Raw genomic sequence first — 17,945 nt, 5'->3', positions numbered from 1 at the left:
CCTCTACAAAAATAATGGAGGAAGAAATGGCTAGGCTGACAAACAGAATGACCAACCCCAACCAGGTGCCCAGTCCGCTAATTACCTCATCAGTAGTCCAGCCAACCGAGGTAACTATGCGTAGGGAATTTAGAATTAATGGCCAAATTGGGGAAAGGGGTCAGAAGGACAAGTTGTCATACTCTAACTTGACCCATCAAATTGAAATGGGACGGAAAAGAAATCACTGTGAGGCAGAAATTATTGAGGCCGTTGTCAGAGCCATTAGCCCAGGTCTAAGCCTCCGTGATATGTTAGAGCTCAAAACAGACCTCACCCTCCCCCAGCTTCGTACTATACTAAAGGGCCATTACAAAGAGGATAGCTCCACAGACCTCTATCACAGGCTGATAAATATCACCCAAGATCATAACGAGTCCCCGCAGAACTTCTTATTCAAGGCGATAGAGCTCAAAGAAAGAATCCTGGCAGCATCAAGAGAACCAGGTGCAGATGAACAGTACAGTCCTGAATTGATACAGAAGAAGTTCTTGAGAGCTGTGGGCACAGGGCTAGTTAATGATAATATAAAATATCAGATCAAAAGCTGCCTCGATGATCCCACAGTGACTGATGACATTCTGATTGCTAAAACCAATGAAGCAGCCAGCCTTGAGTGGGAAAGACAGCAAAAATTCAGAAAGAACAGTAGAGAGGCCAAAGTGAGAGAAGTAAGAACAGAAGTGCAACCAGTACAAGAAGCGTCCATTGGAGCAGTGGGTGGGCGTGAACAGTCATCCTTCACACCTACCAAAGACAAAATGGTTAAAACACAACCAACAGTGACTCGCAACGATTCAGAGCTCCTTGATATCATTAAACAACTAAAAGAGGAAATCGCTGAAATAAAGGGTGCCATGCAGGAGTCACACAGACCGTTCCCTCAGCACCGTCCCAGTAGGAAACGGGGCTGCAGAGACTGTCAGGACAACAACAGAGGAGAGGAGTGTAACCATTGTTTCAGATGTGGACAAAGTGGTCACCTGTCCAGGGGATGTAGGATCCGGAACAAGCCCACAGACAGGTCAGAGCAGGTCGATATGTCAGCTAGCACTGTAACACCCCTCCCATCCCCCTCAGTTACAGAACCTAGCCAGAGTCAGCACCAAAAAGATGTTTACAAGCTAATCACTGACAGCATTCAACATCTAGAGACAAAATTGGCAGCTAACACACAAGACAAGGGAAAAGAAGTCGTCTGTGTCAGTCTCCTCTCCCCAAAACGAAGAGCTCAGCTCCTTAATCTGATTGGAAAGAAATACATGATCACCTGCCAGTTTGATGGAGTGAAGACCAGAGCCTTGTGGGACACAGGGTCGCAGGTATGTCTCATAAATGAGAAATGGAGACAACAAAATATTCCCCATACCACAGTTAGGAGTATATCTGAGATCCTGGGGCCTGGTATCTTAGATGGGAGGGCAGTGAACCAGACACCAATCCCTTTCTCTGGGTGGGTTGAAATAAAATTCAGGTTACCTACAGAAGAGGCCACACATTTAGAGCTTCTAGTGCCAGTTTTAGTAGCTCATGAAGATGGGGTGGCAGAGGAGCCAATCATTGGGTTTAATGTAATTGAATATCTGTTGGGGAGAGGCATAGAACCACCACATGTGGTGACAGAGGCAGTCAGCACAGCATTCTCCTTCGACTGTAAGAAAGCTGAGGTTTTTGTTAAAGTGATGAGAAGTGGAGAGGACAGACTAGGAGAAGGCACAGTGAAGGCAGGGAGAGAGCTCACTACAATTCCAGCTGGGCAAACAAAAGCTGTTAAGTGTAGTGTAAGAGCAGGCCCACTCCCTGATTGCCAAGATGTCCTAGTTGAGCCAGATTTCCATTTCCAGTTACCAGAGGGGTTGGAGTTCAAGGAGAGTGTAGTGAGTCTACAGCGAGGCCCCTGGTCCCGCATCACCATCCCTGTCACGAATAACACAGCCCATGACATCTTACTGCCACCAAGAACTGTACTCGGGCAGACTCAGATGGTCAAGACTGTATACCCAGCCGACACAAGACCAGTCGAAATAATTCAGACCCAAACAATGATACTCACCACTAACCAGACATTGACAGCACTGACAGGAGAGCAGAGAACGGAACTAGAAAACAGGAAAAGCAGTGGCAGTAAAGATGTCTGGGACCCTCCTGTCCCCCTTGATCACCTTCCCCTAGAACATCAGCAGGAAGTGAGGCAGCTACTGAGGGAGGAGAGGAATGCATTCTGTCGTGATGACTATGATGTAGGGAACATACCCTCACTGCAACTCCAGATTCGCCTCAATGACCCCACACCGGTAAAGCGAACCTATATCTCAGTCCCAAAGCCACTCCATAAAGAGGTGAAAGAGTACCTTGAAGATTTGTTAAACAGGGGATGGATAGCTAAGTCAAAATCTCCCTATTCCAGTCCCATTGTGTGTGTGCGGAAAAAGGATGGGAGTCTCCGCCTGTGTTGTGACTACAGGGAGCTAAATAAGAAGTCAATACCTGACCGCCATCCAATTCCACGCATACAAGACATGCTCAACACTTTGAAGGGGAGCGCCTGGTTTTCAGTCCTTGACCAAGGCAAGGCCTATCACCAGGGTTTCATGGAGGAGACAAGCCGCCCTCTCACTGCATTTATTACACCATGGGGACTCTACGAGTGGGTGAGAATTCCCTTTGGATTATCATCAGCTCCTGCAGAGTTCCAGAGGTCAATGGAAGAGTGCCTGGTCGGGCTGCGTGATGAGATATGCCTGCCCTACCTGGATGACAATTTAGTTCACTCTCAGACATTCAAGAACCACTTAAATGACCTGAGAAAAGTCCTGCAGCGTTACCAGAGCCATGGAGTTAAATTGACATCAAGAAAATGTGAGCTTTTCAAAAACCAAGTGAGATTCCTGGGGAGGATGGTTACCAAAGATGGTCATACCATGGACCCTGCAGACATTGCCCCAGTCCAGGCTTTAAAGCAGAGAACTCCCACCACCATTGGAGAAGTGAGAAAGCTATTAGGATTTATTTCATACTATAGAAACTACATAGCAAACTTCTCACGCATAGCAAAGCCTCTCTATGACCTCCTCTCCACAGAAAAGACAGAGAAAGAGAAACACAAACCAAGAAAGCCTGACAAAAGAAAACAGAGCAAAGGGGGCCAGTTGCCATCGTCTCACCCAATTCAGTGGTCAGCTGAACACCAACAGGTACTCTGTCAGCTAATTGACTTTCTCTCCCAGCCACCAGTGTTAGGATATCCTGACTACGAGCAGCCATTCATCCTACATTGCGATGCATCACAAGAGGGGCTGGGGGCCGTGATTTACCAGAGGCAGCAGGGAAAGCTGGCTGTGATTGCATACGGGTCCAGGACTCTTACTGCCCCTGAGAAAAACTACCACCTACATTCAGGCAAGCTGGAGTTCCTGGCCCTGAAGTGGGCCATATGTGAGAGGTTCAGGGACTATCTTTACTATTCTCCACCATTCATAGCCTACACTGACAACAATCCACTCACATACGTGCTCACTACAGCCAAGCTGAATGCCACCACCCACAGGTGGGTAGCTGAACTCGCCGACTTCCAGTTCTCCATCAAATATCGACCAGGCCGAGCTAACAGGGATGCTGATGGTCTCTCACGCATGCCCTTGGATATGGAACAGTACATGCAGACCTGCACACAGGCGGTTACACCGGAGGTCATAGGCAGTGTGACCCAGGCTCTGGCCATTCAGATGCATGAAAGTGAGCCCTGGCTGTGTCCTCTGACCATCTCAACACTGTTAGCGGAGGAGAATGAGGAAGTGAGGATGTCAGTGTTGGAGTTCACGAAAACATCTCTGAAAGAGGCACAAGAAGAGGACCCTGTAATCGGAGAAGTGCTGAAGTATGTCATTGCAAACCACTGGCCAAAAGGTGGAATACGAGCCAGTAACAAAGACATAGCTGCCCTGGTAAGAGAAAAACAGAAACTGCACATTAATGATGAAGGTTTATTGTACAGAAAGACGGCCAGCCGGTCACAGCTTCTCCTGCCTAAGAAGTTTCATGGGCTTGTGTATAAGGAATTACATGAAGATATGGGACACCTCGGGGTAGAGAGGGTACTGACACTCATCCGAGATCGCTTTTACTGGCCTCACATGCAGAGAGACGTGGAGCATCAAATAACACAGGTGTGCAGCTGTCTGAAAAACAAGCGTCCCAACAGGCCAACCAGAGCTCCCCTCATTAACATAACCACCACATACCCGTTCGAGCTGGTCTCCATTGATTTCTTACATCTGGAGAAATGTAAAGGAGGATTTGAATATATCCTTGTTGTGATGGACCACTTCACACGGTTTGCCCAGGCCTACCCCTGCAAGGACAAATCTGCCAAAACAGCTGCAGACAAGATCTATGGTGATTTTGTATTAAAGTATGGGTTTTTCTCGAGGCTCCACCATGACCAGGGAAAAGAGTTTGAGAACAAACTGTTCGCCAAGCTGGGAGAATACAGTGGGGTAAGAGGATCCCGGACCACACCTTACCACCCACAGGGGAATGGCCAGGTTGAAAGATTCAATAGGACACTGCTGGCCATGCTCAGAAACCTCCCAGAGACAGCTAAAACAGATTGGAAAGCATCCCTGGCCAAGGTGGTCCACGCTTATAATTGTACACGCAGCGAGGCCACTGGGTATGCACCCTTCTTTCTCTTGTTCGGGCGGAATCCCAGACTCCCTGTTGACCTGATGTTTGGCCTCACAGTAAAGGACCAAAGTTCATCCCGCAGAGACTATGCTGAGAAATGGAGAGCTCGAATGGATGACGCTTACAAGCTGGCCTCAGACACAGCCTACAAAGAGGGCAGAAGAGGAAAAGTTCTGTATGACAGGAAGACCTATGGTGCAGAGTTGCATCCTGGATGCAGAGTGCTTATCCGAAACCTAACTGAAAGAGGCGGGCCAGGGAAATTGAGGTCGTATTGGGAACGTCAAGTATACATTGTGACACAGAGAAAACAACCAGACAGTCCAGTGTATGAGCTCAAGCCAGAGAATGGGAAAGGGCGTGTTAGAGTCATGCATAGGAACCTCCTGCTGCCATGTGAATTCCTGCCAGTGGAAAAGATTGACCTCTGTGAGAAGAATGACCTCTGTGCAGAACCAAGGAAAAGGAAAAGAAAAAACAACACACAGAGACAAGAGAAAACAGAGCAAGAACACAGTTCAGAGGATGAAGATGAATGGAGAGGAATCATCGGATGGAAAGCAGATGACAGAGGACAGGTGGAACAGCATCTACAGACAGAGCATCAACAGACAGAGGCACCAGATGTCTATCCAGAGGCTGGAACAGCAGAAGAGGAGGACCTGGATGGAGAGGATAATGCAGAGTATCAGCTGGACCCACAGGAAGAGGAGAATGATACACAAAGCCCTGAGAGGTCATCAGCTCATCATCAGTCTGCCGAGTCTGCATGCAGTGCCAGTGACCAAGATGATGATGACTCTGACCAACCACCTGTCAGAGAAAACCGATATCCTTTGAGACAGAGAAAACAAAAGTTAATGTTTACTTACCCTAGGTTGGGGATGCCCACAATGTCACATGATTGAAATTGATTTAACAGTTATTATTAAGACCTCAGAGTTATGAGAATTGAGTGATTTTTGTTATGCTAAGAAAGTTTTATTTTTGTGTTAATAATGAAGTGACGCGTTATGACTACAGTACTGCATGTTGACTTAAATAGGAGGTTGTTGCTATAGTATGTTAAGTACTTTACTCAGAGATTATGCAGATACCCATTCTCGTGATGGAAGTAGCAGTGGAATGTCATCGTGCACAATGACACCTACTGCAAACATATGGCATTAAGAGGAGCTGCATGTCATATGGTTTACTGAAATGGACAGTAATGCATCTTCAAGTTCTTGGACTATATTCTGACTCCTACCTAGATAACCTTCCTATATGCAAGGCATAATTACAACATGTGGACTGATGATGTCGTAATGTCGGGACGCCATTACATTTTGGAGGGGAGAATGTGGGATAAGCCCAAGCCACCCCCTATTTTTTGTGTTTATTGAGCTATACTTTGTTGTTTATTTCATGGTATTACAAGTTAAATAGTTAAAAAGAGAGAGTTCATGCTTAAAGTGTATTTAATTTCTGTCATAATGCTTTCTGTAATGTTAGTCTTACTAAATTAGTCACTGTGTTCCAATCCTGCCAAAGATAACACATACAGAGCAATAGCTCCGCCGCGCCACAAGGGGGCATTACACTCCAGTGAGCGCTACAGGTTTCTGTCAGTCAAAGAGAAGGATCCAGTACATCCTGTCATTGTAATGAAGCAGACTGGACAGAAACGTGCCTAATTCATGTTTATGTGTTTTAAACTGTCTTGTTGCAGGTGAGATATGATAAAGTGGGTTAACTGAGACACATGAAGTAGAATATGACCAGGGGATATTTTGATGGTGGAAAAGTTGGCCGTTTTGGCTCCACGGTGTTTGTTTGGTAGTAATTGTCCTCCATGATGGCAGCTTAGCTTAGCAGCTTAGCTTAGCCTACTAGCTTAGCAGCTAAAGCTAACTTCAGGTAGTGACTGCAGAGGCCCCAAGCTGCTACTGTGTGACTCTTGCTGTGAATAATTAATTCATTCTACCCCACAGTAATAGTAATGCTATGTTGGAACAGAACTATTTGGTGCCATTTATGTTATTTTGTGTAAAACTGATTTTTGTATGAATGTGATGTTATTTCTGTTTATGTATGATTCAGTATGTCCAGTTACAGTATAATGGGTCAGTCAAAGAGAAGGATCCAGTACATCCTGTCATTGTAATGAAGCAGACTGGACAGAAACGTGCCTAATTCATGTTTATGTGTTTTAAACTGTCTTGTTGCAGTAAAAAGATGAACAACTCAAATCACACTGATATGGACTCCTTCATTCATTCAAGTGTGTAACATTAGCAGTGGTGTAAAGCAACTAAGTACATGTATTCAAGTACTGCACTTAAAGGGTAAGACCACTTTGGTAGAGGTTTGGGTTGTGTAGTTACCTTGCCATGATGTAACCCCAAAGGTGGGCAAGAAATAAAAAATAATTGCTCCATTGATTAGAAATTGATAATTCAAAATATGCTCCTCATTGACTTACATTGTACGGTAAAACAGCTCTCAAAGTCACTCTTTTAGCACATAAATGAACCCAAACATAGCTGATTCAGGCAATATTGAGCATCACCAAACCCAGTACTGTTTGTTTTTTTAATAAAAATGTCAACTTCCTGTTGATTTTACTATTTGAAGATCTGGATCCGGATCCGCGGATCCAGTCCAGGTTTTCTACTTATTAAAAATGGCAAAAACAACAGGAAGTTGACATTTTTATAAAAAAAAAAACAGTACTGGGTTTGGTGATGTTCTATATTGTCTGAATCAACTTTGTTTGCGTTAGTTTATGTGCTAAAAGAGTGACTTTGAGAGCTGTTTTACCATACAATGTAAGTCAATGAGGAGCATATTTTGAATTATCAATTTCTAATCAATGGAGCAATTATTTTTGATTTCTTGCCCACCTTTGGAGTTACATCATGGCAAGGTAACTACACAACCCAAACCTCTACCAAAGTGGTCTTGCCCTTTAAGTATACTTTTGAAGAATGTTTTACTTTACTGCAGTATTTCCCAATTTCAATACTTTTACTTCTACTCCACTGCACCTCAGAGGCAAATATTGTACCTTTACTCCACTACAATTATTTGAAAGCTTTAGTTACTAGTTACTTTGCAGATATAAATTATTATATTATAAAACACACATTAACCACTTTAACCCTATTATATACATAGGCCATTTGAAAATAGCCGATCTACAAGCACACAACAAGCGACACGTTGTGTGCTTGTAGATCTGCTATTTTCAATCATTTTAGTACTTTTACTTTTGGTACTTTAAGTATATTTTGATGCCAATACTTTTGTACTTTTACTCAAGTAACATTTTGAACACAGGCCTTTTACTTGTAACAGAGTACTTCTACATTGTGGTATTGATACTTTTACATGGTAAAAAATGTCAGTACTTTTTCCACCACTGAGAGTTACACATGGATAAATTAACACGAAGGATTGTCTCACTGTTAAAAAACAACAACAATGTTGTTGTTAACCTCACGGTTAATGAGGTTCTGCCATATTGTTGGTCATTTTTATTATGGTTGAGGTTCTGCCACATTGGTCATCTTCATCACAGTGTCTATGGTAGAGGTTCTGACAATCAAACAAAGGAAGGAGCACACACCTGTGTTGTGGAGGTGCTGACCATGGTGAATACGGTTAAAATAAGAAGCAGCAGAGCTCGGAGCCACGATGCAAAAGCATTTAATTTTATTGTAATAAGTAAACCAATGTTTCAACTGACGTCTTCTTCCAGGTGCAATGATTAACAAGATTAACAAGCATAATCATGATCCGCATGTCATAGAATGTCAAAGAAAAAATTAAATACACAGTAATATACAGACATCATCTTAATACCAGGGAAAAGAACAACACAGTCTCAAATCGAAAATGATCTATGTGAATAACTATTAGGTTAAAGATATTACAAAATTACAAATATGTCAAATACATCTATCAAAACATTAAAAAATACATTTTCATAAGGAATAAATTAAGAAAATACCAATAATATAAGGCAAAATAACATTTTCTGCCACATTGTTGGTCATCTTCATCACAGTGTTTATGGTCGAGGTTCTTCCACATTATTGGTCATCTTCATCACAGTGTTTTTGGTCGAGGTTCTGCCACATTCATCTTCATCACAGCAGTACTCACAGGGTGGTTGAGGTCATGTGGACCGATGTTGAGGTCACGTTAGAGGTGGTGGAAGCTGGTGTTGTGTTCACCACAGGTTTATTTCAATTCCTGAAACAAAATAAGCCACATTGGTCTTAGAATATTGTTTTGTCTTAGTGGTCTGGAGTTAATATTGATTTCCACATTGATTCCATTCTTTTAGTGTAGTTCAGTCAGGTTAATGTTGATCTTACCCGAGTTTCTTTTGAATAATAAACTTTCCAAGTCTTGACTCTGGATTCACGCACACCTCCTTGCCATTTGTTCTTTCCACACTGGAGATGGATAAAATAATATTAGTGAGAGATCAGGACAACGGTGTGTAAAGTGAATGGCATCTCACATGACTTAAAGCTACTGTTTAGAACATTCTACTTACATAATCTCCCTGTGATCACAGAAGGAGCTCGCTTCAAACACCTTCATGGTCTCAGGATTGGGGTTGATGAGTTTTATGTTCATTTTGTTGACTCCTCCATCTAAACATTTGCATGATTTTCTACTATCAACTTGACCTGTGAAATGAAGGGATACAACACTGTTAGTCAGACAGTGGTATACATACTGTAATTGCATATAAAAACTTCTATCTTTGTTTTAAAACCACTGTCAACTAACTGCATTAGCAGCCAAATGAAAGCAAATTATTCTCCCCAGATCTAGACCAGCAGAATAACATATACATATAGAGAGAAATCTGATTTTGACTACACAAACTGATAGTAGATAGTAGAAACCACAACTGTGGCTGGTATTATCCAAAGAGAATTCATGTGCACCAATGAATATTTCTGTAAAAGACACATTACCTTCTACATGAAGAGCAAGCAGGCAGATGAGAACGGCGATGACAGCTGATTTCATGACGCTGGACATGATGGAGAGATGCTTCTTCAGGTGTTCTACTTGTTTCCAGTGTTGATGATGTTGTGAATGGAGGAGAGAGCTCATGGCTCATTTATATGTTGAAACAGCCCCCCTTCACGTGATCCAGTCAGTGAAAGTGAAACTAGAAGCAGAAGGAAAAAATTATCTCATTCTTATGAGGAACTTTCATTCCTAGGAACTCTGACTGGGGTTTCCCCGGGATTAAGATTCCAAGAGCACAAGTTATTTCTTGGAAACTGTCAAATAACACTGAAGCTGACAGCTGCATGTATGTTGTGTAGGCTATGTATCATATTTATTTGACTTTTTGGTTTTAATTGTTTTCCAAAGGGTTGGTACATTTGTTTCGAACCAGCAGGACTGGCAGCAGTTTGAAGGATTGAAACACTGAAACAGCAACTGAGTACTTGTGCATGTATGTGATTGAATACTGATGAAATCAGAATAATGGTTTGGTGTGGTGTTATGTTGTGTGGTCTGTGGTGTGGTGTGGTGTGGTGTGGTGTGGTATGGTTTGGTTTGGTTTGGTTTGGTGTAACGTGATGTGGTTTGGACTAAACAGTGTGCAGTAGATGTCTGTGTCAGAGTTCCTGCCTGCGGTAGTAAAAAGCAGAAATACTAATTTCAACCACAAGTATGGTCACAAACATGCAGGCAGTTCACCTTTCACCTTTTTGTCAGAGCAGAATTCATCGTTTTGAATCAGAAATAGATCACCCCAAACTAAAAATAAAGCCTGGCCGTCTAGGGGTTGAGGCATATAAAATCATTTAGATTCACAATGGAAGCTCTGATAGGTTTAAAACTTGGCAAACTTGAAGTCAGGACATCCCTCTACATTCTAGAAGTCAATATCTTTCTGAATGTAAATAGGAGATAGTCATTTGAACACATACCTACAATAGGCGGAAATGTAAATGTAGAATGTTTTCTTTACTTTGTAGTGACTGACATGGATTGTCTCGTCATGTCACTAAACGTATATGGTGTCCCAAATGGGAAAATCATGAAACAGTCCTACTGAATTCTACACTATCACAGAGATTAGTTTTATTTTCAATTCACTTATCAAGGGTGGAAACATTAACAAATTCACTTGAGTAGAAGTCCCTAAAATGTATGAAATGTCCCAAACTTGAGAAAATTTGAAATTGTTGTCCAATCTTCAACAATAGTGCAGAGAAAAATGCAGGCCTACAGTAGAACTATTAACAATTATTTAGCAAACCTGGCAGAGGGAAACTAAGCTCCACCCATTTGATGCTATCCTCATAACAGAAAGTAATTCAATTATGTAGAGTTTATCATTTAACATATTTGGGTACAGGTTTTACTACAGTATTTGGCTCCACCTGCTCTATCTGCATCGTATTAGGTATGGGTTCCTTCATAAACTAGGTAAACTAGGTTATTTTTTCACCTGGCAGCTGCTATATTTTGTTTAGAGATGTAGTGTTTATGGCAGCCTTTATGATATTTGGCATCATACACAAAGAGATTGGGGTACGAGACCGATGATGTACAACTTAATCAACCTTTCTGATGCTGCATGAAGGACCTTGTCTCTGGTACTTTTGCCTGTACCAGTTATAATGGCTGTCAGATGTTTTGGTCTTGTACTGGCCTTCCCACAAATGAAATCATCTTTTTGTATGTTAAACAATGTTGTAAAAACCTTCTTGATGAGACTGGCGCAGGTATGCTCTCACTCTCAACATTTGCAACTGCTCATTATTGTTACTTACTGGAGTAGTTTGCTCTACATGATACATGACAAGATATACTACCTTTATTTGGAAAGAAGACATTTTGTATGTATTGCTGTGGGCTTTTTGACATATGGATCTTGTTTCTTTCCTTTTTCTAAATATTTACCACAGATGATACAAAGATTTGGATCGAATGTTTGTACATCACACTCCATTCCAGTAAAATAAAATAAAAAGAAACACAGAATTTGTACAGTGTACTACTTTCACTATTGCTAGGCTCTATGTACAGTGACCACATTGTTACCAGTTAATGCTCTGTTCTGGTTAAACAGAATCAGGGTGTTGTCAATGTAGGCTACTGGACAGGCTCCGTTACATTAAGCTAGGTCACTCTCCAGCTAGCTGATTAGCTACTTGATTTGGCAAGGTCGTTCTCATCTTTTCACTTTCCAAAATATTTGCAATAATTTACCTATCAGGTTATGAAGGAGCCCATGTAGGCAATACGATGCAGATAGAGCAGGTGGAGCCAAATAATGTAGTATAACCTGTAACCAAATATGTTAAATGATATAAACTCTACAGAATTGAATTACTTTCTATCATGAGGATAACCTTGAGCATCAAATAGAACATCAGTTGGGCCCATATGAAGATCAAACCATCCAAGTCACGAAGCATCTCAAGTGTGAAGGGAGTGCTCGTTGACCTAAAATTCTTCATCGGAGATGACCCAATCCCAACAGTGTCTGAGCAGCCTGTAAAAAGCCTTGGCAGGTGGTATGATGCAGGCGTTAAGGACAAAGACCAGGTGCAACAACTGCTAAAAGATATCAGCAGTGGCCTACAGTCTATCGACAACACCCAACTACCTGGAAAGTTAAAGGCCTGGTGCCTGCAGTTTGGACTCCAACCCCAGATGTTGTGGCCCCTCGCAGTTTATGAGGTCCCAATCTCAACCGTGGAGAAGTTGGAAAGAGGAGTCACAGGTTACATCAAGAAATAGCTCGGAGTTCCACGATGCCGTACCACCATAGGCCTCTATGGAGATGGCATCCTCAAGCTGCCCCTCACCAGTCTCACAGAGGAGTTCAAGTGTGCAAAAACAAGACTCCAGGTGACACTGAATGAATCCAGAGACTTAGTGGTGAGCAACAACGCACCGACCTTGGCAACCGGGCGCAAATGGAGACCAGCCAAAGCAGTGGAGGAAGCAATAGCAGCCCTCAAACATGCTGACATGGGATATGTTCAGCAAGGATGAGGAGGCTTTGGGCTAACAGCTTCCCGCCCAGCTTGGAGTAAGGCCACAGCACCGGAACAGAGGAAGATGGTGGTGGAAGAAGTACGCCACCAGGAGGAGGCTGCAAGGTGGCCCAAGGCAGTCTCTCTTGGCAAACAGGGACAGTGGACACGATGGGACAGTGTGGAGATGAGGAAGATCAGCTGGAAGGACATGTGGTCCATGGAAGCGAGGCAGTTGAGCTTTTCCATCGGAGCTACATACGACGTCCTTCCAACACCAGTTAACCTTCACCAGTGGTATGGTGAAGACCCGGGGTGTGGCCTTTGTTCCAACACCTAACCCCAGCCACATTCTCACAGGATGAAAAACTAGTCTCACCCAAGGACGTTACACGTGGCGTCACAACCAAGTCCTAAAGATCCTTGCATCCACCTTGGAGGACAAACGAGCTGCCACCAACTCCCTACCACCAACAGGCAACTACCTTTGTCCGTGAGGGGGCTAAGGTAACCAGGAGCGGCTCCACACCATCTGAGCGAGGCCAGCGACGCTTAGCCTGTGACTGGAAGATGCTGGCTGATATTGGCCGACAGCTTGTGTTTCCTCCAGAAATCGCTACGACCATCTGACTTGGTGCTCTGGTCCCCTTCTCTAAAAAAGGTGTTCATCATCGAACTCACAGTACCCTGGGAGGCCTCAGTGGATGAGGCTTATGAGCAAAAACACCTACGCTTTGCCGAGCTTGCTGCTGAAGCACAACATCGCGGCTGGAACACTGAGGTCCGCCCAGTGGAGGTGGGGTGCAGAGGTTGTGTGGCAAGATCTCATGACTAATTGGGAATGACGCAAGCTCAGGGCTGATCACACTGTAGCCGGCCACCTTTGGCGAGGGTCTATAGTGTCAAGGCCGAAACACTCCAAGAACCAAGGGAACACTACTGATGATGCGTCCGAAATTACAACCTAGCCCCAGCTCCATTATATCCACCATTCATCACCAAGACGACAAGACGCATGTGCCTGCACAAAGGAAATCTACATCTTATCCTGTGTTTCATAGACCAAACTCCCTCAGCCAGGTTTGCTAAATAGTTGTTAGTTGTACTGTAGGCCTGCATTTTTTTCTGCACTATTGTTGAAATTGCATAAAATGTCTAGTTTTCTCAAGTTTGGGACATCTACCTTACAATCGGCTTGTGTCGCTGATCATGTGTTTGTCAAAAACTCGCCACTGCGCATGCGTATGCACCGCTGTTGCCAGATCGTGCGCGAGCAACAAGCAACCAGCTTCATGAAAAAACACAACGCTGCGCACTGCGCATGCGTGGACGCACTTTCTCTAACCAATTTACACCCACTTCACGCTTACAAAAACCTGGACATGGCAACGTCGCTCATCGTTCTGTGATTGACAGCAAAAGTTGGCCAATCAGGTGGCGAGTTCGCAGCCTGAAAAAAGACGAACGGCAGCCATTGTTGGTTGTGCGAGTCAGGGTCTATGGTCAGGGTGCGAGTGCCTTCACCTCTTATTTTCGCTTATTAAACGCTCTCAAACTTCTTCTATGAGGCACGGAATTCACTTATAACATATCGTTTGGATAGAATGTAGTTGTTTCACTTCATATGTGTGGTCAATTAATCATGACAGAGCCTATTTAAAGGTCCGCGGACCCCCTAGAAGTAAAATTGTTAAAAAATAAATAAAAACTTTTTGGGGGGAAATTTCTTCATGAAAAAAAAAAACAGCTGATGGGGTCCGCGATATCTCGCGGGGGTCCGCGGACCCCCTGGGAGTAAAATTATAAAAAAAAAAAAAAAAAACTTTTTTGGGGGACATTTCTTCATGAAAAACTAAAAACTGCCGATGGGGTCCGCGATGTGTCACGGGGGTCTGCGATGTTTCGTGGGGGTCCCCAAGACTCCCAGGGGGTCCGCGGACCCCCTGGGAGTAAAATTATTTAAAAAAATGTAAAAACTTTTTTGGTGGAAATTTTTATCCCACGATTTTTGACCCCCAAAATACGCGAGCCCTCGCTTATTTTTGCGCGGACGTAATTTGTTTGTCATTGTGGTGAATGTTGTGTGTGCTGCTGATGTTTGTTGTGTGCAGCTTAATGTCAGAGTGTTTGTGTTGGAGCGCCTCAGTGCGGCTGCAGAGTTCATGTGCAACATCTTGCATGTGTGGCTGTGGCTTTACAGTTTTCCTTCGCCGTGTGTAGGTCACGGCCTAGGGACCCCTAAGGGGGGGGCCCAACCCTCTGGGTATTTATTTTTTATTTTTTAGCCCATGCTTTTGTACCCCCAAACAAAATTTTCTTTGGGGGGGTTAGGGGGGGGGGGGTTAGGGGGGGGTACTAGAATTCTGCCTTCTAGTTTAATACATTTTAGGGACTTCTACTCAAGTGAATTTGTTCATATTTTTCCACCCTTGATAAGTGAATTGAAAATAGAACTAATCTGTGTGATACTGTAGATTGCATTAGGACTGTTTCATGATTTCCCCATTTGGGACACCATATACGTTTAGTGACATAACTCCATGAGTATTAAAGCTACTTTTACACCATGGTACAAACAATGGTATTGCTGGATTCAGTAGAACCACACCTTTCCAACAAGACATCATATGTCTTGCTATGACAATCCATGTCAGAGTCACTACAAAGTAAAGAGCAACATTCTACATTTCCGCCTATTGTAGGTATGTGTTCAAATGACTGTATTACATTCAGATATTGACATTCAGTCTTTTCTAGAATGTAGAGGGATGTCCTGACTTCAAGTATGCCAAGTTTAAAACCTATCAGAGCTTCCATTGTGAATCTAAATGATTTTATATGCCTCAACCCCCAGACGGCCAGGGTTTATTTTTAGTTTGGGGTGTATAACTTTATATATCAATTTAACCACTTTTGCAGTAAAATATTGTTATAAAACAATCCATTTCATGTATGGGAGGCCTTAGAGATGAGGAAAAACAATGTCTCGAAAACTAAAGCCCTTTTTGGCTGTTTGTCACAGGCCTAGTTTGGATGCATGTGGGACTGTCAACAAAGGCAGCATGCAGCTGAAGAGGTTTAGTTAATCAATTTGTGCATCACATGTCCTGAAAGACGAGACAGACAGACAGTTTGTGCACATTGGCAACTATTAGCTACAGTAATGATACCAATTTGATAACCTGCGGTAGCTAGACATAGCACTGTTGGCTAGCACTAGCCAGATAAAAGGCCAAATACTAAGTGTTCAGGGTGTTCCACAAGCACTTTTTGTTGATGGAAGGAGCCTTGCATACAACAGAGCAGAGCCTACTACGACACCTGGCATAGGCTATTTGTGCAATTCGTGAGGGGTCACATTTTATCTTCTGCTTTGTTCCAGTGTCACATTAAATACAGTAATTAATTAAATATGAAATGTTGAATATATTTTCTTTATTTTTGCTCCTTGGAGGCCAGACATCAATACCTTACAAACAAGACTATTATCAATTTCTTAGCACACACACACACACACACACACACACACACACACACACACACACACACACACACACACACACACACACACACACACACACACACACACACACACACACACACACACACACACACATAGATTTATCAAAACATTAAAAACATTTTTTTATAAGGAATAAATTAAGAAAAGACAAATTATATAAATTATATAAATTACATTAAGAAGAACATTAAGAGAGGGCCAAGCTTCTGCCAAATTGTTGGTCATCTTCATCACAGTGTTTATGGTCGAGGTTCTGCCACATTGTTGGTCATCTTCATCAGGTCATGTGTAATGATGTCACTTTAGAAGGTGGTAGAAGCTGGTGTGTTCACAACAGGGTTTTTTTTCATTCCTGAAACAAAATAAGTCACATTGGTCTTAGAATATTGTTTTGTTTTAGTAGTTTGGAATTAATCTGATTTCCACATTGATTCCATTCTTTTAGTGTAGTTCAGTTAGGTTAATGTTAATCTTACCCGTTTTAGAGTTTCTTGTGAATAATAAACTTTCCAAGTCTTGACTCTGGATTCACGCATACCTTCTCGCCATTTGTTCTTTCCACACTGGAGATGGATAAAATAATATTAGTGAGAGATCAGGACAACTGTGTGTAAAGTGAGCGCCATCTCACATGACTTAAAGCTATACCGTTTAGAACATTCTACTTACATAATCTCCCTGCGATCGCAGAAGGAGCTCGCTTTATGCACCGTCATGGTCTCGGGATTGGGGTTGATGAGATTTCTGTCCATTCTGCTGACTCCTGCATTTAAACATCTGCATGATGTTTTACTATGTTGACCTGCGCAATGAAGGGATACAACACTGTTAGTCACACAGTGGTATACATACTGTAATTACATATAAAAACTTCTATCTTTGTTTTAAAACCACTGTCAACTAACTGCATTAGCAGCCAAATAAAAGCAAATTATTCTCCCCAGATCTAGACCAGCAGAATAACATACATATAGAGAGTAAAAATCTGATGTTGACTACACAAATAGATAGTAGATAGTAGAAACCACAACTGTGGCTGGTATTATCCAAAGAGACTTCATGTGCACCAATGAATATTTCTGTAAAAGACACATTACCTTCTACATGAAGAGCAAGCAGGCAGATGAGAACGGCGATGACAGCTGATTTCATGATGCTGGACATGATGGAGAGATGCTTCTTCAGGTGTTCTACTTGTTAACAGAGTTGATAATGTTGTGAATGGAGGAGAGAGCTCACTCGCTCATTTATATGTTGAAAGATGCCCCCCCCCCCTTCATGTGATCCAGTCAGTGAAAGTGAAACTACATGCAGAAGGAAAACATAATGTTGTTTCTTATTCGTATGAGGAACTTTCATTCCTAGGAACTCTGACTGGGGTTTCCCCGGGATTAAGATTCCAAGAGCACATGTTATTTCTTGGAAACTGTCAAATAGCTGGACAGCTGCATGTCTGTTGTGTATGTATCATATTTATTTGACTTTTTGGTTTTAATTGTTTTCCAAAGGGTTGGTACATTTGTTTCGAAGCAGCAGGACTAGCAGCAGTTTGAAGCATTGAAACACTGAAACAGCAACAGAGTACTTGTGCATACGTGATTGAATACTGATAAAAATCTGAAGTGTGGTGTGGTGTTATGTTGTATGGTCTGTGATTTGGTTTGGTGTAACGTGATGTGGTT

The 17,945-nt window shown here is 42.6% G+C and overlaps 1 protein-coding gene and 1 long non-coding RNA gene across 2 annotated transcripts; both read right to left on the bottom strand.

The window, feature by feature from the left end:
• Positions 1 to 8,826: 8,826 nt before the first annotated feature.
• Positions 8,827 to 9,795, bottom strand: LOC308088456 (C-X-C motif chemokine 11-6-like). The gene is made up of 4 exons (XM_080432915.1): positions 9,705 to 9,795; positions 9,275 to 9,410; positions 9,090 to 9,170; positions 8,827 to 8,964 (listed from the first exon to the last, which is right to left on the bottom strand). Exons 1-4 carry the CDS (start codon positions 9,769 to 9,771, stop codon positions 8,958 to 8,960), a joined length of 291 nt encoding a protein of 96 aa, XP_080289041.1. The 5' UTR covers positions 9,772 to 9,795; the 3' UTR covers positions 8,827 to 8,957.
• Positions 9,796 to 16,485: 6,690 nt separating this feature from the next.
• Positions 16,486 to 17,063, bottom strand: LOC308088457. The gene is made up of 3 exons (XR_013933445.1): positions 16,933 to 17,063; positions 16,740 to 16,826; positions 16,486 to 16,615 (listed from the first exon to the last, which is right to left on the bottom strand). It is a non-coding gene; the product is annotated as an uncharacterized lncRNA (long non-coding RNA).
• Positions 17,064 to 17,945: the final 882 nt, after the last annotated feature.

The sequence above is a fragment of the Gymnoscopelus braueri genome (genome assembly GCF_963280865.1).
Source record: "Gymnoscopelus braueri genome assembly, chromosome: 7".
NCBI lineage: Eukaryota > Metazoa > Chordata > Actinopteri > Myctophiformes > Myctophidae > Gymnoscopelus > Gymnoscopelus braueri.
Note: the sequence above shows the minus strand (reverse complement) of the source record. Positions and strands in the feature narration are given on the sequence as shown.